Source organism: Sciurus carolinensis, chromosome 4 (assembly GCF_902686445.1).
Source record: "Sciurus carolinensis chromosome 4, mSciCar1.2, whole genome shotgun sequence".
Taxonomy (NCBI): domain Eukaryota; kingdom Metazoa; phylum Chordata; class Mammalia; order Rodentia; family Sciuridae; genus Sciurus; species Sciurus carolinensis.
The window spans coordinates 109,507,488-109,531,621 of record NC_062216.1 but is presented as its reverse complement, the minus strand read 5'-3'; the positions used below and the strand labels follow the sequence as shown (position 1 = coordinate 109,531,621).

The 24,134-nt window shown below is 45.9% G+C and overlaps 2 protein-coding genes across 4 annotated transcripts; both read left to right on the top strand.

Moving 5' to 3' along the window:
- Nucleotides 1–989: 989 nt before the first annotated feature.
- Nucleotides 990–15,446, top strand: Prkag1 (protein kinase AMP-activated non-catalytic subunit gamma 1). Of its 3 annotated transcripts, XM_047551142.1 has the most exons (13): nt 1,024–1,090; nt 2,157–2,229; nt 5,719–5,764; nt 12,192–12,301; nt 12,503–12,584; nt 12,683–12,741; nt 12,875–12,920; nt 13,026–13,080; nt 13,435–13,561; nt 13,668–13,833; nt 13,984–14,021; nt 14,286–14,432; nt 14,570–15,443. In XM_047551142.1, exons 3-13 carry the CDS (start codon nt 5,719–5,721, stop codon nt 14,675–14,677), a joined length of 984 nt encoding a protein of 327 aa, XP_047407098.1. In that variant the 5' UTR covers nt 1,024–1,090; nt 2,157–2,229; the 3' UTR covers nt 14,678–15,443. The 3 variants fall into 3 exon arrangements, with proteins under 3 accessions (XP_047407097.1, XP_047407098.1, XP_047407099.1); XM_047551141.1 differs by lacking the exon at nt 2,157–2,229 and having other exon boundaries at nt 990–1,090; nt 14,570–15,442; XM_047551143.1 differs by lacking the exons at nt 1,024–1,090; nt 2,157–2,229 and adding an exon at nt 10,239–10,419 and having other exon boundaries at nt 5,730–5,764; nt 14,570–15,446.
- A 2,912-nt stretch (nt 15,447–18,358) lies between these two features.
- Ddn (dendrin) lies at nt 18,359–22,404 on the top strand. The gene is made up of 2 exons (XM_047550560.1): nt 18,359–18,567; nt 18,979–22,404. Exons 1-2 carry the CDS (start codon nt 18,359–18,361, stop codon nt 20,897–20,899), a joined length of 2,130 nt encoding a protein of 709 aa, XP_047406516.1. The 3' UTR covers nt 20,900–22,404.
- The last annotated feature ends 1,730 nt before the right edge of the window (nt 22,405–24,134 follow it).

Genomic DNA, 24,134 nt, shown 5'->3' with positions numbered 1-24,134 from the left:
TTTTTTTTTTTTTTTTTTTTTTTTTTTTTAAGCTGCTTCCTCAACTGTTTCAAGCTGCAAATGTTTAAGAGAATAACCACCCCCCACTCCCACAGGAATCACTGTAATTACATCAGACAGTGGGGAGACTGGGCTGCTGCCCCCAGAGCACAGCCCTTAGTCGCTCTTTTTCTGAGAGCAAAAAGGTCTAGGCTATAGAGAGGGGGAGATTGGCTTCAGTCAGACTCTGGTCGGGGCTTGGGCCTTAAGTTTGGGCAAAGGGGATGGGGCAGACTTTGTAAGCATATGCTAGGTATCCGATAGTCCTGTAGAATTTAGTGAAGAAACCTTATACAGTTTTAATTTTTATATAAACTATAACTCAGATCCAAGCTGCAAGGTTGGAATTTTGGTTGTTGGTTTTTTTTAAGTACCCTGCCTGTATAATTGCATCAGAATTCCCTCCCCACCCCACTCCCCCCGTTTGTATTTTGGGTTGGTTACACTTGCACATATTCAATTTCAGTTTTTCCCCTTTACCGCCTTCTACCCTCACCTCCAGGACCCTCCCCCTTTTAAAAAAATAAATCGCTGACAAGTGTGAATCCCGTGAAGACTTTATTTTGTGTTGTGTGTATCCTGTACAGCAAGGTTGGTCCTTCGTAACAACGGATGAAATGGTTCCCTTTTTTAAAGAGCCCTCTCTCCCTCCACCCCCAGCGCCCCCGTCCTTGCATGTTTTGTATCAGCGATCATTCTGAACTGTACATAATTTATGTTGCGAGAGGCAAAGGGCAGTTTTGGATTTTGCTTCTTCCAAGTTTGTTTTTTAAACGACAAATAAAAAAAGAACATTTTAAATATAAGCGGCTCCGTTTCCGTGACCCTCGCCGTCAGCCGGATACGGGAGGTCCGCGAGACCCGGGGGGAGGGCAGTTACCCAGACCAGGCCACCTCCGGAAGGGTGGATTCCCCGCCTCCGCTCTGGGCTTACGTCCTGCCGTGACGTAGACGGAAGTGGCGTCGCGGGCACCGGACATGGGGCGGGGCGTGCCCCGAGCGAGCTTCCTAAAGTGAAAGGATCTAGCCGGTGCCTCTTGCGATGGAGACGGTGAGGGAGCGCAGGAGGGCGGCGGGGGGCGCTGTGGAGCCTGAGACCCCCTAGTTTAGGAGGCGGGCAGGGGCTGGCGCTGGTGTGTGCCATACAAGAAGTAACCTGGTGTCTGTCCTATTGCGTGACGCTTGCCCCTCTGGTCCTTTGCTGGACGTATTTTCTAAGACTGGGCCACGCCCGCGCCTGCCTTCCGTTCGTCAGCGGTACCCTCGACCCAAACGGGCGTTGATTCCTGTCTTCCTTTCTTAGAACCCACATACGCTATGGCTATCTCAAGCCTCTTCTTGCCTCTTAGCAGCTCAAGCCCTTTCAAAAATTTACATGAGAGAGCAAGATTATGAATCTGGCCTTACTGATGGTTGACCCATGCTTGCAGATAGTCCTGGATCCGGATTGTCTGATTGATTCCTAAATCTCTAGCAGGAGGAAAATCTGAAAGACTTGTACTGTATCCAGCGAGGTTCCATTCCTTTATTGACTAAGAATTGAGGTTTTCTTGAAGGAAGAACTCTTTGAGTGTTCTAGGCCGCCATGCCCCTTGGACAAGTTTAGGTCATGTCCTGCTTTGCGACTCAAGCTGGAGTGTTGACATAGCTCTTTTTTTTTTTTTTTTTTTTTAGTTGTAGATGAACACAATACCTTTATTTTATTTATTGATTTTTATATGGTGCTGAGATGGAACCCAGTGCCTTACGTATGCTAGGCATCCGCTCTAACACTGAGCTACAACTGCAGCCCCAACATAGCTCATTCTTGATGGTCAGGCAAAGGACCAATTGTGACAAGTCCCTGTCACCCTCCCATGGATGCTGCAGGTTACCTGCTCCATGTTTGGACCCACCTCACTCTCAGTATCCTTTCTCCAGCACTCTAGAAACACCCCCCCCCATTCACTTCCTGCTCCCCAGAGTTTTTAATCTGTCAGACAGAATAATTTCTCAGCTTGGTTTTTAATCATCCACTACTGTTGTTGTGGAAGGACTGGACTGCAGGTTCATTTTCTTTGGATCAGTTAGTTATTTGCCCAGAGTAATTCTTTGCCACCCCCTTTCTCTGCCTGCAGAGAGGTGGTGTCCCTTAGATTCTAAAGAAGAAAACAGACCAAAGTGGTAAAGTGATATGCAGCTGGGTATCAGGTAAGGGAGTCAGTTTCTAGAATAAGAATTTGAGCAAGAATAGTCTGATTCCATTAATTCAAAATGATGTATCATTTTTAATTTACTGATAATAAATTATGGTTTACAAAGCATTTTATAAATGAATTTTCTAATTTAGCCCTCATGCTCATGTACTGGATTAGGTTCTAGATATAGAAATTGTTTTTAAAAAGAAGAAAAGGAAAATTCTTGCTTTGAAAGGTGCTCAGGCCTAACTGGAGTGGGGTGAGGGCAAACCAGAAACAGGTATTATTTGAGGTCGGACTGTGTGATCATCAAGACCTAACTAAAAGCTGTACAAGTGTAGATGAGGAAGAAATTACCTGGACATTCAAATGGAGGGCATTCAAATTGAGCAAGGACATAGAAATTGGTACACAGAGAATAATTAGAGGTGAGATGGTGGTTTGATGTTACTGTGGCTCTGAATTTTTGTCACAGTATGAGAAAAGACTAAAAGAGTAGGCTAAAATCATATTGAAGGTATTGCATATCATGCTAAGTTTGAATTTTGTTTTTTAATAAGAGAACCTGTGGAAGATGTATGCGAAGGGATGAGGGTGCTTTGCAGGAATGTTCTTAACAGCTTTATGTCAATGAATGAACCACTAGAGAAAGTAATGAGTTTCTGATTGCTGGAGATGAAAATTCCTTTCAACTAGAGATGCTTTGGTGAGAGAACTTGGTGAAAGTAGTACAAAAGATAATCAAAGAGGAGATAGATTTGGGGGAAGAAGACCAGGTTAGAGGCTGTTGAGGAATTGTGAGGTAAAAGCTTAAGGTAAGACTGTGAAAGTGTAAGAGAGATGGATATAAAGCTTTTTTTTTTTTTTTTTTTTTTTTTTTTTTTTTAAAGACAGTCTTGGTCTGGGTTTGTGGCTCAGTGGTAGAACGCTTGCCTAGCATATGTGGGGCACTGGGTTTGATTCTCAGCACCACATAAAAAAATAAAAAATAAAGATATCGTGTCCATCTACAACTAAAATTATTTCTTAAAAAAGAGGACAGTCTCACTAAGATGCTGGGGCTTGCCTTGATCTTGTGAACCTCTTGCTTTAGCCTCCTAAATAGCTGGGATTACAGGCATGTGCCACTGTACCTGGCATGATATGAGACATTTCTAACATAGTAGCTTAGCACCTTGAGTTCTACATGTTAAGGACAGTAGGGGAATCAACTACAGTTCTAGGCACCTGGGAAGATAGTAATCACAGTAAGAGTAAGAGGATTGAAGGGATAATATTCTGTTTTGTATTGAAGCATTTTTAGGAGTCTTTGTGATATCTATGGTTGTCAAGATAATTGGAAATGTGGATAAGGAGTTTGGAAGAAATTGTGTGTGAGATCTAACCTGTGTCTGTAAAATTTTGTACTTGTGGAATACAGTGGTATCTTCCTAGTTTCCCTCATTATTAAAAGTAGAAAGGAGTAAATCCGCCTCTTGTGTGGAGAAACAGGCAGAAAAATAAGGTCATATATTCAATTGTCTTACTCACTTATATTGTTATCTATATTTCCATTAAGTTGTATATTTCTTCTCTATATATATAACTTAGTCTTAGGTCTCTCTGTTCATATCATTACTAGAGAATTTTAAAAAAATTGTGAATGATAGCCAGTATACCATGCTAAGTGATGGGGGATACAAAGTATAAGATAGTTGTAGGCTTCCAGGAATTTATAATCTGTTTGAATAGATAATGAAAAAAATAACTATAACAGTGCAGTGTGTAAGTATCATATGATGGATGCAGTAATTTACAGGAATAGCTATTTTTTGTACCTTTGTATAGATCTTTGTGAGGCTGTGTATATCATTTGTGTATCTTTGCTATAGAACAGCCCTGTCCACTTTTAAGTGATGAAGCTGTTGTTCCGATGGCCTTGCCAAAAATGCCCAGGCCAAGCTGATAGTTTTAGCAACCCAGATAGAAGTGAGGGAGTTTATTCTCTTCCCTCCCCCAACCTCCAGCACATTGCAGGAGGGAAGTTTAGGGCTGTTCTGCCAACTTGCTCCTGTTTGCCAGTCAGGTTCTGAGGTTCAAGCCAAAGCTTTAACTTCATGTTACTAAAAAAGTTATGGACGTGAAGTACGGCTTTAAGTTTGTTTGGGGATATTACCCAAAAAATATGGAGCCAAAACTGTTGATGCCAGTTGATTTTCAGAATCCCTTCTGGGTTCTTACATAACAATGAAATTCCCAAACATTCCCACTTGAGGGAGCACAGAGATGGTTGTAAAGGTTTGTCTGTATTCAGAGCACTCTCTAATTTGACACTGTCTTGGAAAATGAAACTTGGAAATCCAGCATCCCCTTTGACTTACAAGAGTGCTGAGAGGACTCAAGTCTCCAGTTTTAGAACATTCATGCTCCTCATCTACTCCTCAGTTATTCAGGCTTTGGCTGTCTAACTGACAGCTATGAGGATCTCCCCAGATATGGCCTTCTCTCAGTGGTAAGGAATATGTCTGTGATTCCAGTGCCCACAACTATGCTTAATGAATGTTTGGGGAAGAGCTGTGTTATCTCCCTGGCATCCATGATTTTTTTTGTTTTTGTTTTTGTTTGAGGTACTGGGATTGAACCGAGGGCCTCATACATGCTAGGCAAGCACTGTACTACTGAGCTGCATCCCCCGCCCTTTTTATTTTGTCTTGAGATAGAGTGTCACTAAGTTACCTAGTTTGACCTTAAACTTGTGATCCTCCTGCCTCAGCTTCCAGAGTAGCTGGGATTCCAAGTATGTGTTACTATGACCAGCAGCATCTATTTAAAAAAAAAATTAATAAAAATTAATAAAAAATTTTTTTTTATTAATGGATCTTTATTTTATTTATTTATTTACATGTGGTACCGAGAATTGAACCCAGTGTCTCACACATACTAGATAGGCACTGTACCACTGAACCAAAACCCTAGCCCAGCATCTATATTTTAATAAAGTTGATCTGTGAGAGTCTTGAAAGGCTAGTCCTAAGTTCAGATTTTTTTAGTCTTAGGGTTTTTTTTTTCACAATTTTTTTAGTTGTAGGTAGACACAATACCTTTATTTTTATGTGGTGCTGAAGATCGAACCCAGGGCCTTGCACATGCTAGGCAAGCATGCTACTACTGAGCCACAATCCCAGCTCTATTCTTAGTTTTTAAGACCTAATGATTCATAGGCAGAGTAGCATATAAGCAGACAGATGATGGGTTCAATTCTCTACTTTACCCCTAACCAACCACGTGACCTTTGGCAGGTTGATTAATGTCTCTTGACTCTCAGTTTCTTACTGTGTGAAAATAGGATAATAATAGTATTCACCTTAGGGTTGTTATGAAAATTAAATGAAATAGTATTTATGAAGGTTCTTGGAGTGCTTTAAAGGAAATCATTAGTTTACAAGCCTTTTTCCTAATGTTGCTAGGTTAAAATGAATGGAACCTAGGTTAAATTGCATCTGTGTTTCTCTTGTCTTTCTAGATGACTTCAGATAGCTCCCCTGCTCTGGAAAATGAGCATCCTCAAGGTAAGTTTACTTTGAGATAAACTGAACAGAGGAGGCTGAACATGAAAACCCTAGTTTGACTCTAACTTATCTTCACAGTGGTTTTGCATCCCTCTGGAGAAATCAAAATTGAGCCAGATAATGCGCCCAAACCACACAAATCAGAAATAGTTGTTTGGCAAGATCACCCAGGAATAAATCTAGGACAGAGTGGAGAGAATTAATACCTTCAGTTATTAAACCACTTGGGAAAAACTTCTGAGATACAAGGAAAACTGGCATAGGCAGCTCAGCTGCCTAGCCATGCTTTTGAAGTCTCTGGTAGTTTTTGAGTAGTCCAGAAACAGTGCCCCAAGGATTTTGTCACCAAGAAAGCTCACAGAGCCTTCAAGTGTACACATGAAATTATGGAAAGACCTCAAAGGTCCTTAGAGTTTATCTGGAAGTAGAAGCACTATGCCTCTAAAATCCAGAGTGAAGGAGAAGACAATTCTAATGCATTCCCAAATACCTGTTTAAAATGGAATGTTCCAACTCTAGGCCATCTAGAAAGAGGCAGAACTGACAGACATCTCTAGTAAACAGTTTTTCCCAGGAACACTCCTGGGAAACATACGTTTATGGCATTAGGGGTACACACTTTTCCAGAGGATTAAAATAGGAGCTGAGTAAAAATTTCAAGAGATAGTATATTGTGTCATATTGTGAGCCTGCAAGTCTATGAGTTCTTGACAAGAATTTAAAATTTGTCAGGCTAGGGAAGTAGTTCAGTGGTAGAGTGCTTACCTAGCATGTGCAGAGTCCTAGGTTTGATACTAAATACCACCAAAAAAAAAAAAATTAAAACTTTGTTTTTATTTTATGATTGGATTATCTAAATGATTCTTCATAATTGAGTATGTCAGCCGGGTGCAGTGGCCACATGTCTAACCCCCAGTAGCTCAGAGGCTGAGGCAGGAGGAGTTCAAAGCCAGCCTCAGCAAAAGCAGGACACTAAGCAACTCAGTGAGACCTGTCTCAAAATAAAATACAAAATAGGGGACTGGGGATGTGGCTCAGTGGTCAAGTACCCCTGAGTTCAATCCCCAGTACCAAAAAAAAAAAAAAAAAATCGAGTATTATCACATGGTATCTGAGTACATTCACAGTAGCATCAAGGCAGGAGCTAGAAACTATTATCTACATGGACCTAGCAGTAAAACAGACTATGACTAGAACAATCTGTAAACCTTTTTTCACATTTAAAAGGAGGCAACAACTATCTACCTTTTTTTGGGATGGTGGGGGGTTGCTGGGGATGGAACTTGGGGTCACTTGACTACTGAGCCACATCCCCAGCCCTATTTTGTACTTTATTTAGAGACAGGGTCTCACTGAGTTGCTTAGCACCTTGTTTTTGCTGAGGCTGGCTTTGAATTGGCAATCTTCCTGTCTCAGCCTCCCAAGCTGCTGGGATTACAGGTGTGTGCCTCTGCACCTGGCTCTCTACCTATTTTTGCCAGATCTTTTGATATTGGAAAGAAATTGGGAATTGGGGTTTTTATGTAAAACTCCAGGATTTTTAAATTGAGCAAGTAATTTAATTTTTTTTTTTAAACACTGGAAAGCCAAATTCAATATGGGTGTGGTTCTGTGGCCTAAAATGGTAGTGTTTAACTCTTGATGCAGTGTATTTTCAACTGGTATCTAAAAGTACATCTTAGGTGTCTGTGAGTTCTCATGTTTGAAAATCAATAGATGCTTCCATTTAAAGGTGATAGATCGAATATATATATCCTTCACAAACCCCACCATAAAACCATCAGAAAGGAATTTTTAAAAAAAGGTACAAACTATCAGAACAGGAGAGAAGAATAGCAATGAATTTTTGGAAGCTGGAAAGCAGATGGAAGAATGTTGAGTGACTTGGCTGATATGAGAAGACTGAATTTGAGCAGCGGGCAGTTAAGAAGCATCGAAGGCCTAAGAAGCAAACAGATCCCAAGATTCTACCTACTGAGTATGACTGGACAACTCCCTGTCTCCACTCTGGCAAAGACCGGGGGGGGGGTTGGGAGAGAGACTGAGGTACAGGTGAGAGCTGAGGTACTATACTGGAAACAGGAGCCTAAAGTGAACTGCCCTGGGTATTGACCCTTCAGCCCTCTTTCCCCTGGAGATTCAGCTTCCAGAATACTGACAGAAAAGACTTTGCCCCCGCAAGCTTGAAATTGAATAGTTCTCCTCTCCAGAATCCCCTTGAGGGGAAGGCCCTAAAAATGTAAGTATTGAATGTTCCCTATTTAAATGGTTCACAGTCAGAAGACTTACACACTTTGAGCATCCAGTTTTTAATCCTTCCTTCTTATAATATGATCTGAACCTCTCCAAAAAATATATGTATACGTATATGTATATATATATAAGCACTTGCTTAACATTTATATGTGTGCATGTGTGTGTGTATGTGTGTGTGTGTGCGAGAGAGATTTGGGCGAGGAGGGAAAAGGTATGATTTGAATACTTGTTTAAACCAGGAGTTACCAGCAGCCATGCCCAGTGGTACATACCTACAATTCCAGTGTTTTAGTCAGCTTTTTCAATACTTTCAAAAGACCTGACAAGAATAATTAGAGGAGGAAGAGTTTATTTTGTGACTCATGATTTCAGAGGTCTTAGTCCATAAATGGCTAACTCTATTCCTCAGGACTTGAGATGAGGCAGAGCATCATGGCAGAAGTGTGTAGCAGGGGAAAGCAGCTGAAAACACAGCACCAGGAAGCACAGAGACTAAGTTGAGTTCACAAAATATATACCACAGGCATGCCCTCCAATGACCCACCTTCTCCAGCCACACTCTACCTGCCTATAGTCACTACCCATTTAATCCCTATCAGGATTAATATACCAATTGGGTTAAAGATCTCACTACCATTTCACCTCTAAACCTTCCTGTATTATCTCACACATGAGCCTTTGGGAGACACCTATACCTAAACCATAATACCCAGCAACTCAGGAGGCTGAGGCAGGAGGATCACAAGTTTGAGGTCAACCTAGGCAACTTAAAGAGACCCTGTCTCAAAAAAGGGCTGGAAGTGTAGCTCAGGGGTAGAGGGTCCCTGAGTTAAATTCCCAGTACCATAGAATGAATGAATGGATGAATGAGTGAATAAAATTAAACTAAGAATTACCAAACATCTAAAGGAAGTGAAAAGAGTGATACAAATCACTTGCCATCCCACATAGATCATAAGGAAACAAAAAGGGAAAAAAAAAAAAAAAAAAGCAACTGCAGGAAAAGTCAATGCACAGAAAAGAAAACTTTAATAATAACATCTATATATATATACTTAGGCTAAATGAATATATTTCTACCAGGAAACAAGTACAAGAAATATATATTTTTTAAAAAAACAAATTTTCAGAAAACAAAACGGAACTCTGATAAATTAAATATATAATAACCAAAACTTAAAAACAAATATGGAATCGGGTGCTGTGGCACACACCTGTAATCCCAGTGATTTGGGAGGCTAAGGCAGGAGAATCACAAGTTCAAAGCCAGCTACAGCAACTTAGCAAGGCCCTTTCTCAAAGTAAAAAATAAAAAGGACTGGAGATAATAGTTCAATCCCTGGTACCAAAGCAAAACAAAAACAAAAATAAATAGGAGATCTGGAAAATCCAGGAGAGGAATTCTCCCAGAATATAGTTAAACATCATGGAAACTAGGCTGGGGATGTGGCTCAGTGGTAGAGCACTTGCTTAACATAGGGAAAGCCTTAGGTTCAATCCCTAGGGCATTGCAAAAGCATTGCAAAAGAAATCAAGGAAGCAGAAAATAGGAGAGATATTTTAAAAACAAAAAGTTGGGGGCTGAGGCATGACTCAGGTGTAGAGCTTTTGCCTAGCACATGTGAGGCACTGGGTTTGATCCTTAGCACCACATAACAAATAAAATAAAGGCATTCTGTCCATATACAACTGTAACTCACAAAAAAAAAAAAAAAAAAAAAAAAAGTCACAAAAGCAAACAAAAACCCGGACAGACCTGAAAGACTCAGTCTAGATGGTCCAGTATCTAAATAATAGGACTTAGAGGGAAAAGTGGCAACACAGAAAGAAATAAAAAAAATTCAAGAACATTTCTGAGAACTAAAAGAAATTAGTTTTCAAACTGAATAAACACATTGAATGTTCAGCACAGTGGATAAAACTGCTGAAACAATGATCACGAGACTTCAGAACATTGAAAACAGAGAAGATCTTGCAAGTTTCCAGAGGGAAAAAAAAGCAAGTAACATACAAGAATCAGAATTACCTGGGACCCTCAACAATACTAGCAGCTAACAGGCAATGAAGCAGTTCCTTCAACATTCTTCAGGAAAATAAACTCCAACCTAGAATTCTATATCCAGCCAATTTATAAACCAAGGAAGGATGAGGGTAGAATAATGAGACCAACAGCCTGCAAGTTCTCAAAACATTTTACCTCCCATGCACCCTTTCTCAGGAAGTCACTGGAAGATGTGCTCCACCAAAACAAGGGAGTAATCAGAAAAGATGAAAACATGAGATACAGGAAACAAGAGTGCCAATAGAGGAGAGTCGTAAAAAGCCCCCTGGATGGTGATGAAGGAAGATCCCAGGATGGCAGCAGTACACACCAGGCAAACCAGTCCAGATTTGAACAGGTCAGAAGACTTCAGAGAGACTTCTTTGGATAGTTTAAATTGATGTTATCTAATGCTTCTGGATTTCTTGAAAGGAAATTTTAACAATCTGAAGAATTTTGGAGATCAAATTATAAGTACTATATATAGAAAATTAAACAAGGATAAAACCATTATTAACTCCAGGGAAAACAAAATTGTAAAAGAAAGCAAAATCAGAGTTTACTTTTTGATTTAGCTCTGATAATGGATATTTAGCCAAAATGGTTTAAGTACTAATGTAACCAACATTAGAGTTTAACTCCTGGAAGAATTGAGGTGGAAGGCACATGTTTGTGATGGAGTCCTGGTAGGAAGGAAAACTAAAAATTCTCATCTTCCTTGTTAGGAAGATAGTAGACAAAGACCAAAAATGAAAAGAATCAGAAAGTCACAATGTATATAATTTAAGGAGATAGAAATAAATACCAAAATAATCAGCTAAAAGAGATAAATCTCTGAGGAGGGGTGGTACAGGGAGGTGGGTGCCTGGTACAGCAGTTTCTCATAACAAAACTAGCAAAGCTATTTGACTCTTCAAAGTGTGTGCCTGGGTAACTTTGGTGAAAAATTAAATATTGAAAAGCAAGCTAGAGGAAGGGGTAGGGGTGTGGTTCAGTGGTAGAGCACATTTTAGTATGAACAGAGATCCTGTGTTCAATCCCCAGCAACAAACAAACAAACAAAAACTGACTTAGAATTTATAAGCATGAACTTTGGAATCAGGTAGATCTGACCTGAGTCTTTCTTGCCACTTTCTAATGGTGTGATTTTGATGTTTTTTTTTTTTTAACTGCTCTACATCTGTTTTCTCATCTGAAATAAGAGGACAATACTTAACAGATTTGTTGCAAGAATTAAGTGATGTAATATGTTTAAGTACACATAGCCTAGTACATAGCACATTTGGGCTGCTATTTTGAGGGGTTACTTCTCCCGTTTTGAGCAAGCAATTAAAATTACAGGAATGAGCCAGGCACAGTGGCACATGCCTTAATCCAAGTGACTGAGTCAGGATAATTGCAAGTTCAACACCAGCCTCAGCAATTAAGCAAGGCCCTAAGTAACTTAGTGAGACCTTTTCTCAAAATAAAAAATAAAAAAAAGCTGGGAATGTACTTAGTTATAAAGTGCCCCTGGGTTCAATCCCCAGGACCCACCCCCCCACAAATATAATAATAATAATCATAAGAATGGAGGTAAACCTAGCCAGACTCTTCTATTTGTTTAGAGTTGGTGGGATGATTTCTGATTCACAAGATAATTCCAGAATGGACTCTCAGGGTGACTGAGCACTGGGCTCCAACTTAGTGTTGCTGAGAGTGGCCCAACTTATACCGTGACTCTTCCATCTGCATGTCTTGGAAGAATTTTAAAAGCTTACTTGGTGTTTTATCTTTATTGAGAAAAGACAACAAATGAAAGTGTGCTAAATATATGGAAGGAAATTTTAGAGTTAAGGATGAGAAAAAAATTTGTCTAGAACAGGTTAATGAGAGATATTATAGACTTTGTTTTAATCATCCTTCTTTTACCTAAGGAGCCAATAAGTATAGTCTTACCTGGGATAAAACAGTTTCTAAGGGGTTCATTTAGGTTTTCTGGGAATGATAGGAACAAAACAGAATAGGGAGCCTTATTTTTTAAAAAATGCTTTAACTGTTTGAGAATCTAGAATTCTGTTTTGTTTACTGTCTCTTTTGATGGGGAGTTGTTGCATGGAAGAAAGCTATTAACTATCCCACCCTATGCAGAGACTCCAGAATCCAATAATAGCGTGTATACTTCCTTCATGAAGTCTCATCGCTGCTATGACCTGATTCCCACGAGCTCCAAATTGGTTGTATTTGATACTTCCCTGCAGGTGGGTGGAATCTTCTTTTCCCTTCCCCCTTCCTTGGAGCCTCTGGTTCAATACCTCTCATCCTGTCTCATCTTAAGGGTAATGGCCTCTCCCTTCTATGGAATTAGTCTCTTGTTTTCCCCAGAGTACCAACCCCTCTTTTTTCTAGCAGTCCTGTACTCTGCTAATTTCCCTTTATGATTGTTACTGTCTTGGCTACAGGTGAAGAAAGCTTTCTTTGCTTTGGTGACTAATGGTGTACGTGCTGCCCCATTGTGGGATAGTAAGAAGCAAAGTTTTGTGGGTAAGCAAAAGTTTCTAGAACACAGTATTATTGGCATCTTATGCTGGGCAGGGAGAGAATCTTCGAGCAGTGCCGAAGGCTTTTGTCTTGACCTTTAGGCATGCTGACCATCACAGATTTCATCAATATCTTACATCGCTACTATAAGTCAGCCTTGGTAAGTAACCTTAGCCCAAAGACCAAAACCAATTTCCTTGACCAAAGTCCCTCATTCTCATGTATTTTCCTGCATGCAAGCCACAAAATAAAGAGGGAGATCAAGTCTCAAGTTCTGTTGCTTCTGCTTCTAGGTACAGATCTATGAGCTAGAAGAACACAAGATAGAAACCTGGAGAGGTATATGGAGAATTGGGGGTTGTAAAGGGATGAAGGGATGGAGGGTTTCCTATGGGAAATGCTTTTTCTATGGCAGTATTTTGTGAACTGTCTCTTTTCCTTCAGAGGTGTACCTACAGGACTCCTTTAAGCCACTTGTCTGTATTTCTCCAAATGCCAGGTGAGTACCTGCTATCCATGTATCCAAACAGAGGAACAGTCTTGCCATCAACATAACTAAAACCCTAACTACCCAAAGATCCAGGGAGGGGCAGAAAGGAGAAAAGATACTCCTCCTAATACACATACATACACACACACACACACACACACACTCTCTCTCTCTCTCTCTCTCTCTCTCTCTCTCTCTCTCTCTCTCTCTCTCTTCCCACCCCCAGCTCCCCACCCCCAAGTCTGGTCTAAGCTACCAACCTCCCCTAACCACCAGTTTTCCCTGTTTACAAATACTCTTAACAGATTTATGTAACTCAATCTTAGAAGTATGGACTTATCATTACTCCCTACCTTCTCACAGCTTGTTTGATGCTGTCTCTTCATTAATTCAAAACAAGATCCACAGGCTGCCAGTTATTGACCCAGAATCAGGCAACACCTTGTACATTCTTACTCACAAGCGCATCCTGAAGTTCCTCAAATTATTTGTAAGTGATCCTCAACCCGGTTCTTATTTCTTATATGCTGGGTTGGAGGGGTATCCATGGGTGGTTTGGGGGACCTTTAAAGTCAAGCCAGTGGTTCTTTCCTCAGATCACTGAGTTCCCCAAGCCAGAGTTCATGTCTAAGTCTTTGGAAGAGCTGCAGATTGGCACCTATGCCAATATTGCTATGGTCCGTACTACCACCCCCGTATATGTGGCTCTGGGCATCTTTGTACAGCATCGAGTCTCAGCCCTGCCTGTGGTGGATGAGAAAGGTGAGATTAGGAAAGGAGAGGGAGGGCTATAGGGGTCAGGTAGCTGGAGAAAATCTGCTTTCCCTTTGGTTCAACTCAGTGGGGCAGTTCTTTGGATAGGGAGAGCCTTGGATGCCAGATCTCCTTTCTGAGCTGCCTCTATCTCCCTAGGGCGTGTGGTGGACATCTACTCCAAGTTTGATGTTATCGTGAGTGATTGTGGAGAGGTTGGGTGTCGGGAAGGGGAGGGATATTAAATGTGGAAAGGGAGAAGAAGGGAGTCTCTTCTGTGACCTGGGTCTTAGAAACTTCTAAGCTTTCAAATCCTATTTGAAAAGAAATTGAGTGGATCTGTGTATGGCTTGTGGACATGGCTGCCAATTGCCCTAAATCCCTATGGTGAGGTTGGGTGTGACCAAGATTTAAGGACTGGTTCCCTTGCTTCCCTGCAAGCCCTTCCTTTCTCTCCCCAGAATCTGGCAGCAGAAAAGACCTACAACAACCTGGATGTGTCTGTGACCAAAGCTCTTCAACACCGTTCACACTATTTTGAGGGTGTTCTCAAGTGCTACCTGCATGAAACTCTAGAGACCATCATCAACAGGCTGGTGGAAGCAGAGGTAGGGAGGCCAGTGACTCCAAAGGAGCTGAGGGGAGGTAGCCTTGGGAGTTGTGGTTTAGCAAGGAGAATAGGGGTTAAGGGGCTTACCCTAACTGAGGCTGGCAGTAAGCATTAATTTTTCTTGTTCTGTGCCAGGTTCACCGACTGGTAGTGGTGGATGAGAATGATGTGGTCAAGGGAATTGTATCACTATCTGACATCCTGCAAGCCCTGGTGCTCACAGGTGGAGAGAAGAAGCCCTGAGCAGGAGGAAGGGGTCAGGCAGCATCAGGAGATATACTTCAGTTGCTGCCTGATGAAAGAAATGACTGTTCTCTAGTCAGAGCCCCCTACCCTCTCTGAGAGCTAGGGGAGACATGGGGAAAGAAGAAAGGATTTTTAGCTGCCCTCACCTTCACATGTACTCTTGAGAAAAGCTTTTAGCTTAGCCAGTCCCAGCCTCTGTTCTCTTAGACATTGCCCCCTTTTGGGTATACTATGAGCTCTGTGCTCCTCAGGCAAATACTGATCTCTAAGAGATCCCTAGACCTCACTCTTCTTTGACTCTGTCTCTGTTCTGACTCTACCCTAAGCTAATAGCACAACCAAACTTCATATTTTTATTCATCCTAGTTCATGCTGTATGGAGGAGGCTGAGTCCATTTAGTGTCATTTCTTCCGGTGATCCAAGTGGGGATGATTGTGGGGAGGAAGATTTTGGGTTCTTGTGCTGTATGCACATGAAGGGAGATGGTTAGGTGGTGGAGGAGGACAAAGTGGTTAACCAAGGTTATTACTTTTCATGGCAAAGCTAATTAAATGACAAGAATCTCATGTTATTGCAGTGTTTGATTTCTACACTTGATAGACACTTTCTCCAGCCTTTCTATTTCATATGGCCCCTTCAACTCATCACTAATTACAATAGTAATAACAACACACATACATGTATGACTGCATACTAGATATCATTCTCAGTGCTTTACCTATACAGGTTAAGTATCCCTTACCAAAGTGCTTGAGACTATGTGTTTTGGTTTTTGAAGTACTTCAGATTTCAAGTTTTTTGATTAGGGATGGTCTACTGTATTAACATTTAGTCTTCAGATACTACTACTAGATATTATCCCAGTTTTGATAGATTTTTAAAAAGTGAGGCATAGAGAGACTGACTCAAGACCATAAGCTAGTGAAAAGTAAAATTAGAATTTGAATCCAAATGGTCTGGATCCAGGTTTCATGCTTTTTTTTTTTTTTTTTTTAAATCACTACACAAAACTTACTACCTCTGTAATTCTCCTTTCACAACTGTTGCCCACCCTATTCCCTTATTATCTCACTTTCTCCTCTGCCTGGACTATAGCTGGGACCCCAGGAAGATCTCATAACAGTGATAGATCTCCAGAAAATAGACAGATCTTCTTTGGGCAGAGAGATCTACAACATCAGCAACTTTTCCTAAGGAAGTTTGGACTATGTTTGAAATTTGCTGGCCTGGCACTATCCTTGAACTTACAAGGTAAGAATGAGCTAGACAGTGGTAGAAAACTTGCCTAGCATGTTTGGCCCTAGTTTCAGTCCCTAGTAGTGCTTATGCATGAGTGTTCACACACACGCACGTGCACACATACACTGAGCTAAATAGTGTGGGTAAAGGAACAGCAGGACTAATGGTCACCCCATCAGACCCACTCCCTATACTGAAATTATATGGACTGAAACAGTAGTCAGCATCAGACACCACAATAACTGCCAGACTACGGGATATGAGCCAGATTCTGGGTGCCATTTCACCATTCCCTTGCAAGAAGGATACAATTTCCCATCCAAACCAGGATCAATTTCAAGGTAATTACTTGGGCCTCCTTCCACTGTGTCTAAGTCTTCTGATGAACCCCCAGCCTTACCATACTTTCTTCAAACCAGGATTCCTGATGGAACACAGAGAAAAGCATCAAGATACCTGTCAGGGTTCAGCTTGCAGTGCTGCATTTGGCTGTGCCTCTGCTTCGGTGCTCACCTCTTCACAGCTCTGGCAGCACATTCTCAAACTTGGGGGAGAAAGGCTTCCAAGTTATTAGAATTAGAATATGTTTATGTGTGTGGGAGTGGATCCATGGTGGAAAGGACAGATGTCTCCTTATGTCACATTCCCTTCATGAACAAAGATATGTCTGGGGAGGAGGCAAGAGCTTTAAAAAGCCTTGGGACTCTGGTGGGATCCAGAGTGGAAAGAAGCACCTTCAAGCAGAGCCATCAGTGTAGCTGGTATGTGCATGGAATCAGGAGGGGGAGGGGGGACGTAGATGGGACAGGGGCTGTTTGAGTTCTCTCTAAGGGTCCATGTTAGGGAGCAAGGGGTCTAAGTTTTGTGCTGTTTCTCAGTAGTAAGTCCCATCTCTGCCATGCAACCCTTCTCACTCCTATTACCTTAAAAGGTATGATCTGTACCCAAAGGGCTCCATGTCCTTTAGCAGAAACAAATTGGGATCTCCTGCTTTTCCTATTTCCCTCTAAAATCCAACCATCAGTCTCAGAATCTGAGGATGGAACTGAGGGAAGGATAGGGAGCACCACAGACTTCTAACCTTTTCCTCTCAGAAGAGGGCAAATTGTTCCTTGTTCCTTAGGAACCACTGCCATACACACTCTTTTCCCCTCTCTGCACCCTCCCTCCACTGGAGCTGCTGCCATGGTTGCCAGGCAATGTTGCTAAGTCTCTGCATGTAAGGGTTGGCGTGGGCTGTTCTGCCACCAACATTACCATGGTGAATCGGGACACCTGGTATAGACTTAGGGGGAGGGAATATGGATGTAAGCAGCAACCTCCTAGGACAGAATGAGTCCAAAAAATGAGCTCCACTTCAGATAGGGTTGAGAGAACTAGGAATTGTGGTAGTGGTGAGGGGGAGCCCTACACTGAGGAATACAGGCCACTTTTATTGCAGTTGCTAGGGGATTTGTTTTGCCAGGGAGCACACCATTCCTCCTCCATCCCTGTCAGTAAGGGTACAAGTGCATAAGCACTCTATTCTGTCCTCCATAAGGCTGGGCACAGAACAGTGTAACCCCAAAATTCTGGCTTCTGTACTTGGGGAAAGTATCTGCTGCTGGATGGGGTGGCTCCATGTGTGCCCAAGGACAAATATCTAGAGTGGGAGTGGTGGAACAGCTTAGATGGCCAAAATAGAGTATGTCCTGCTATACCAGCAGCCCCTCTGCAGCACTGAAAAAATGAGGGTTAAGGATGTAGGGGTCACCCTTTCTGAGCTTGGGGGAATAGCTCTCTCCCAGAATCACACAAAAGCTTCCTGAAAGCCACCGCCTCCTCTCTTCACTGCTTGGGAGCTTTACTCAATCTCATCTCTGCCACCCGAATGCCACTCGCCGCTAAAAAATAGCCCCCACAGCAGTGGGCCAGCCCCTCCTGCACCCCACCCCATGGAACCAGCAGAGAGTGGCAGGCAGAGACCTTGGTTCCATTCTCATCATTCCCTGTTGGGGAAATAAGTCCGAGCAGGAAGTCCCGGTAGAGCCCTAGTGGTCTGGCAATCTGACAAGCAGGAGAGTAAAGGGTTAAAACAGCAGGAAGGTTGAAGAAATGGGACAGGAGAGGGGGGCACTGTCAACGTGGTAGGAATCAGAAGTCCCTCCTCCACCCACACTGCGGGTCCCATCAGGCTTGGGGGACCAGAGCAGTGGGAAGGGGCGTCCAATCCTGGGCCCCAGGGGGCGGCCGCGTACATGGGGGAGGTAGCAGCGCTGAGCCGTCCGCGCTGTGTCACATGCGCGCGCACACACACAGACAGGCACACACGTGTGCCTGGGTATATATAGTTCCCAGTCCCTGGGCCCGCCGCTCTGCAGTGGGCGCCGGCTCCCTGGGCTGGGAGGGGGCTCCAGGGGCGGGTGGGAGGGTGGGGGGCCGGGGTGGGGTGGGGCAGGATGCTGGATGGCCCGCTATTCTCCGAGGGGCCCGACAGCCCCCGGGAGCTCCAGGATGAGGAGTCAGGCAGCTGCCTCTGGGTGCAGAAGTCCAAGCTGTTGGTGATCGAAGTGAAGACTATTTCCTGTCATTATAGTCGCCGCGCCCCTTCTCGACAGCCCATGGACTTTCAGGCCAGCCACTGGGCTCGCGGGCCCCAGAATCGCACGTGAGTGAAGGAGGGGTGAGGGGAAGCAAGTGGTGGGGCGGGGATTGGGGTCCGGACCTCCCCGCAGACACAGGTGAACACTGCTGGCCCCTACTCTCTTTCCCGCGCCTCCCTCCCCCACCCCTCGAGGGCTCGGGCCGGACTCATTCAGCGTTGTTTCGGGGGACAGGTGTGGGCGTGAGAAAGGGCAGGAGGTGAAATGGGGCAGGCGCTGTTAAAGTGTGCATGGAGAGATGGCGAGGAGTCCCACTTCGACTTCAGTCCTAACATATACGCACGTGCACACGCGCACACACTCATACATACCCCTTCACGTGGCTGCCCCAAACAGTCTCCAGTGTTCCCAGTTCCCTGGACCTCGGCTCCCTTCCCCCACAAACTGCTCACCTGGGTTCCTGCTCATTGTCCCAGGTGTAGGCCAAGCCCGGGATCCCCCGAGCCGCCGCCCCGCCGTCCCTGGGCCTCCAGGGTGCTGCAGGAGGCAACCAACTGGCGGGCGGGGCCTCCGGCCGAGGCCCGAGCCCGGGAGCAAGAGAAAAGGAAAGCGGCGTCGCAGGAGCGGGAGGCGAAGGAGACCGAGCGAAAAAGGCGCAAAGCTGGTGGGGTCCGACGAAGCCCCGTGGGTCAGCCGCGCCCGGATCCCCGAAACGTCCCTCGGGTGGCCCAACCTGCAGGGCTCCCAGTTCCCTCTCGACCCGGGCGCCTGGGGCAGGTGGGGAGAGCTCGTCCATCCGCGCAACCGCAGAGCGACTCGGGGGCGGCGTGGGCGGGGCCCTGGGGAGGTCGTAGGCCAGGGCCCCCCAGCTACGAGACTCACCTGCTGCTGAGAGGCGCCGCAGGTACTGCCCCACGACGCCGCTGGGACCGGCCGCCACCCTACGTGGCTCCACCTTGTTACGAAGGCCCCCACAGGACCTTGGGAACCAAGCGAGGTCCCGAGTTCTCCCAGGCGCCCGTCTCATCAGCCCCAACTCTAACCCCGGCCAGGACAGAGGGAGGGCGCACAAAGAAGAGGCTAGATCCTCGAATCTACCGGGACGTCCTAGGGGCTTGGGGTCTCCGACAGGGGCGGGGTCTCTTAGGGGGATCTCCAGGCTGTGGAGCGGCCAGAGCGAGGCCGGAGTCCGGCAAGGGAGCTACGGAGAAAAGCCTGGACCTAGCTGCTGCTGGCCTGATCAGTGGTAGTGACCACCACTCCCAAGCCAAAGCTGCTGGTAGCCCAGGCACGGAGATAGCTCCTGCGAGGTCTGCAACTGCGTCTCCCAGCCCCCCACGTCCAGCTCCCAGGTCCAAGTACCACCACAAGGGCTCGAGGGAAGGGAAAGAGGGACGAGAACATATCTGGCTGCCCAAATGCTGGATTCCTTCCCCTAAAAAGCAGCCACCCCGGCATAGCCAGACCCTCCCCAGACCCTGGGCTCCAGGAGGCACCGGATGGAGAGAGTGTCTGGGTTATAGAGATGGAACAGGATCCACCTTGGAGGGTTGGAAGGCGACCCGCCGCGCCCACACCCTGCCCCGCAGTTCTCGGGGCCCCGCTAGAAGAGAAGGTGTCTTTGTCATTGACGCCACGTGTGTGGTGATACGGTCCCAGTATGTTCCGACCCCTCGAGCCCAAAAGGTGCAGCTTTTGCCCTCTGGGGAGTCACGCGTTGAGGGAGATGCTCCCAGGCAACCCAAGCCATGCAAGGAGGAGAGCAAGGGGTCCGCGGTCTTTCTCTCCAGCGACCAGAAACCGCTATTGAGCAGTCTCCTTTTACACCAACTGGGCGTGGGGCGCGGGTGCGAAACTGAGGACGGGAAGACTGGGGAATCTTCCCTGGAGGAGCGCGCCTCGCGCATCCTGGGGCTCCCGGTCGGCGAAGTAAACCTGCAGGACGCCCCCACGCAGCCAGGTAGCTCAGAGCACCAAACCTTAGGCCCAGCCGCTCCGGGAGGCGGGAGCGCAAAGGGCTCGGAAGTGGCGGTGGTCCCGCGGCGCGCGGGAGGGGGCTGGGCGCGGAACCCTGGGCCCTATGCCGGGGCCCTGCGGGAAGCCGTGTCCCGCATCCGCCGCCATACCGCCCCAGACTCGGACTCGGACGAAGCTGAAGAGCTCAGCGTCCATAGCGGTTCCTCTGATGGAAGCGACACAGAAGTCCCGGGCGCCTCCTGGCGGAATGAGAGGACCCTGCCGGTGGTTGGGAACGACGGGCCACGGGAAGGCGGGAAGACAGCAGAGCTGAGCGATAGTATCCGGGAGATTCTAGATGTCATCAACCAAACTGGGCAGGCCCTCTTTGGAGCGAGGGATGCCAAGGGGACCCCACAGGGAAATAGGGAGAGGCACTGAGAGACTCCTTCGTGTATTTGTATCCTCTGACCCATCCATCTTTGGACCCACTGGTCCCCCTTCTTCCCCACAGACTTCCTCTGCTTTTCTTTTCCTTGTTTCCCTACCCAGGTCAGTTCCCATACTTGAAATAGAAATGACAGGAAAGGGAGCATGTGGCCTTTTATGATTGTTTCAGAAGAGGTGAGGGTGAGCAGTAGATTTAATGCGTATTGTATGCAGGGCACACCTTTAGATCTTCAGCAGGGGCTGATGCACAAGGTGTGGAGCTGAACAGAGAGGCCTAGCCAGGCAGGCAAGAGGGCAGGAATGATGGCAATCATAGGGAGGCAATGTCAGGGCAGGACCTCTGGGCAGGAAGAATCTAGGGACAAAGTGGCCAGGTGATAGAGGGGTCCTTGGCAGACGAGGAATGAGTCCAGAAGCAACCAGCAAAGCTGGAAAAGGACTCATATTGGTGTCACAGGTCTTGACTTATAGCCCCAACTCTGCCATTGATTTGCCAGTTGACTTAGATCTGTCACTTCCCCTCCCCAGAGCTCCTAGTATTTAAAATGAGGGAGTTCTATGGTTCATCTTTCCATCTCTGGAATTTGGGGATCTTTGAGGAGGCCTCTATCTTATCATCTCAACAAGCCAGGAAAGAGCATTGGGAATAGGTTAACAGAATCCAAGTGTCACCTTCACTCATCCTCAATTCAGGAAACTGTCTAGAATTTGCAGAACTGAGTGAGCAAGGGGCTCCTATCCTGGTCTCCCTGGTTTAGATGAGGGCTCCCCAAAGCAAGGCAGGATAGTGACCCTGTTACTGTCCCTGGCCTGTGATGGTCCAAGCTGGGGAGGGAAGGTAGCCAATGAATCAGCTTGGGACCTCTCTAGGCCTTCCCCTTTTCCTCTACCCCCATGTCCCTTAGTGATGCACTGAAGCATTACTACGATTTCCCATCCAGGTGGTATAGTCCACCTGACAGAACCCTGAGAATTTCTGCATCTTTGCCTCTTCAAGAAATCCTCCAGGCAAGGAAAAAGGAAGCTGTTCTCACTAAGACTGTAGGGTGAGGCGTGATACTCATTGTAGCCACTATGGGGCGCGCGCAGGCCGCGGATTTCCCCGGTTGCTACTTCCTGAGGCCCCCCTATCCGGGCATTGCAGGTTTATCTGATCCCTAGTTACCGCGCGCCTGTCCCCCGCCTTGCCACCTCCAGCTGTGCGGGGCCGGGAGCAGGCCTCCGGCTTCCCAGACCACTGGAGCACGCCGAGCCCCTCTTTGTATTCACCCACGCCAAGTGGCTTGGAACTCAGACACTGAAACCTTTATTTTCTCTCCGATCCTGGACACGTCCTCTGTCTTTGCCATTTACTAGCCATGTGAGCTTGGCCAAATCACTTCACCTCCCTGAGCCTCAGTTTCCTCATCTGTCAAATGGGGGTTTATAAACACCTACCTCGCAGGGTTGTTGTGAGGATTTAATGCGGTAATGTATGTAAAGCGCCTTGCACAGTGCCTGGCACACAGTTGGCGCTCAATAAATCTAAGCTTCCCTTATCCAGTTCTGGCATCTTCCTTTCCCTGACCTTTTCTCCACACCCTCTCCCAGGGCTGCTCTGCTCCTTCCCGCTCGCTGTGAGGGGGAGGAGTACTCCTTTCTTTGGTGGAAACTCCAGGCCCACCCGTCTTCCCTACCAAGGACTCTCTCTTCCTCGCCCCCCACCCCACCCTGCTAGCTCTTCCCACTGCCTAGGAGCACTCCCCCCACCCCCCATTCCGGGCAAGGGCTGAGTCAGCCTGGGTAAATTTAGCCGTCGGCTAGGCAGGCGCGGGGGCTTCGCCCAGACTCAGTCGCCGGGTCCTGGCCGGCCCCCGGTCCCGCCTCTGTCCTGACTCCCATCGAGTCCCGCCAACCCCAGCTCCCGCTCTGCGTTCAGGTCCCCAGCCCCGCTCTCAAACCACTTCTGGTTTTAGTCTCCAATTATCTCGACGTCACTCTGGGCAGGACTTGGAGGGAGCAGGGCTGCCAGTAGGACGCTAGGCGACCCTAAACTCGGAAACTGACCCTAGTTTAGTGAATGAAGGTCTCTCCTCTTGAGATTTCCGAACCCGAGGGGAGAGCATTGGTTTGAGCTCCCAAGGGGAGAGCATTGGTTTGAGCTCCCGAGGAAGGTCCACCCCAGTGCCTGCCTTGAACCCTCACTTGCAGATTTCAAGTAGTTCTGGAAGGAGCGGGTGAAGGAAGTGGGGAGGAGGGCCATACCACCTTGGGCATAGATTAAAGGTTGCTGAGATCTGTCTCACTCCCATTGCAATTGTAACTGTTGCCAATTCTAACGACTGTTTACTGAGCATTGGAGCCTTGGGCTTGGGAAAAGGATAGGATTCAGGCTAGGAGGGAAAGCAGGGAAACCCACTGCAGAAGTGAGAACAGCTACCTGGAATTTGCTACAACCAGGGGTTCCAGGATCCTGAGATAGGTAGAAGAGGTGAGCTGCGTGTCATAGTGGAGAGGCTGTCCCTGGGGGAGTGGGCTCCCCTATACTGCCTGAGCTCTTTTGAGGGTGAACATGCAATAGTCTATTTCTAAAAGCTGACCCACACTGATACCATTATTGGGGAACTAAGGTAGCATGTTTAGGACTTGGACTTTGGGCCCTGGCAGCCTGTATTTAAACCTTGCCTCTACCTCATTCTAGCTGTGTGACATTGGGCAAGATACTTAATGTCTCTGTGCCTCAGTGTCTTCAGTTATAAAAAAGAGGTTATTGCCAGAGGTTATTGTGGTGGTGCGCGCCTGTAATTGCAGCAGCTCAGGAGGCTGAGGCAGGAGGATCGAAAGTTCAAAGCCACCTCAGCAATTTAGCAAGACCTTAAACAACTGTCTCAAAATAAAAAAAATAAAAAAGGCTGGGGTTGAACCCCTGGGTTCGATCCCTGGTCCAAAAAAAAAAAAAAAAAAATGTCAGAGAGTAGTTATTAAAAGCACTTTTCTCATAGGGTTGTTGAAAGGATTAAATGATTCAATATGCATGGTACTTAGAACAATGCATGGTATCTAGTGTATATAAGTATTAGCTCTATTCCTTCTTTAGCACTATTTCATTAGTGCTGGACTGTCAAACAAAAGAATGGGGGAAAGAAGTAGAAGTAAAAGAGGAGGAGAAGGTGGTAGCAGAGGGCACATGCAAAGGAGCACTGGAGTTGGGCATGATGACACATTCCTGTAATCCCAGTGACTTGGG

Bases quoted from the DNA above. Each gene is read 5' to 3' on its own strand.
- Prkag1 (XM_047551141.1), top strand. The intron at 12,302-12,502 runs GTGGGTGGAATC...TCTTGGCTACAG, and splicing joins TATTTGATACTTCCCTGCAG to GTGAAGAAAGCTTTCTTTGC. The intron at 12,585-12,682 runs GTAAGCAAAAGT...CTTGACCTTTAG, and splicing joins TAAGAAGCAAAGTTTTGTGG to GCATGCTGACCATCACAGAT.
- Ddn (XM_047550560.1), top strand. From the start codon at position 18,359: ATGCTGGATGGCCCGCTATTCTCCGAGGGGCCCGACAGCCCCCGGGAG. The intron at 18,568-18,978 runs GTGAGTGAAGGA...TCATTGTCCCAG, and splicing joins CGCGGGCCCCAGAATCGCAC to GTGTAGGCCAAGCCCGGGAT.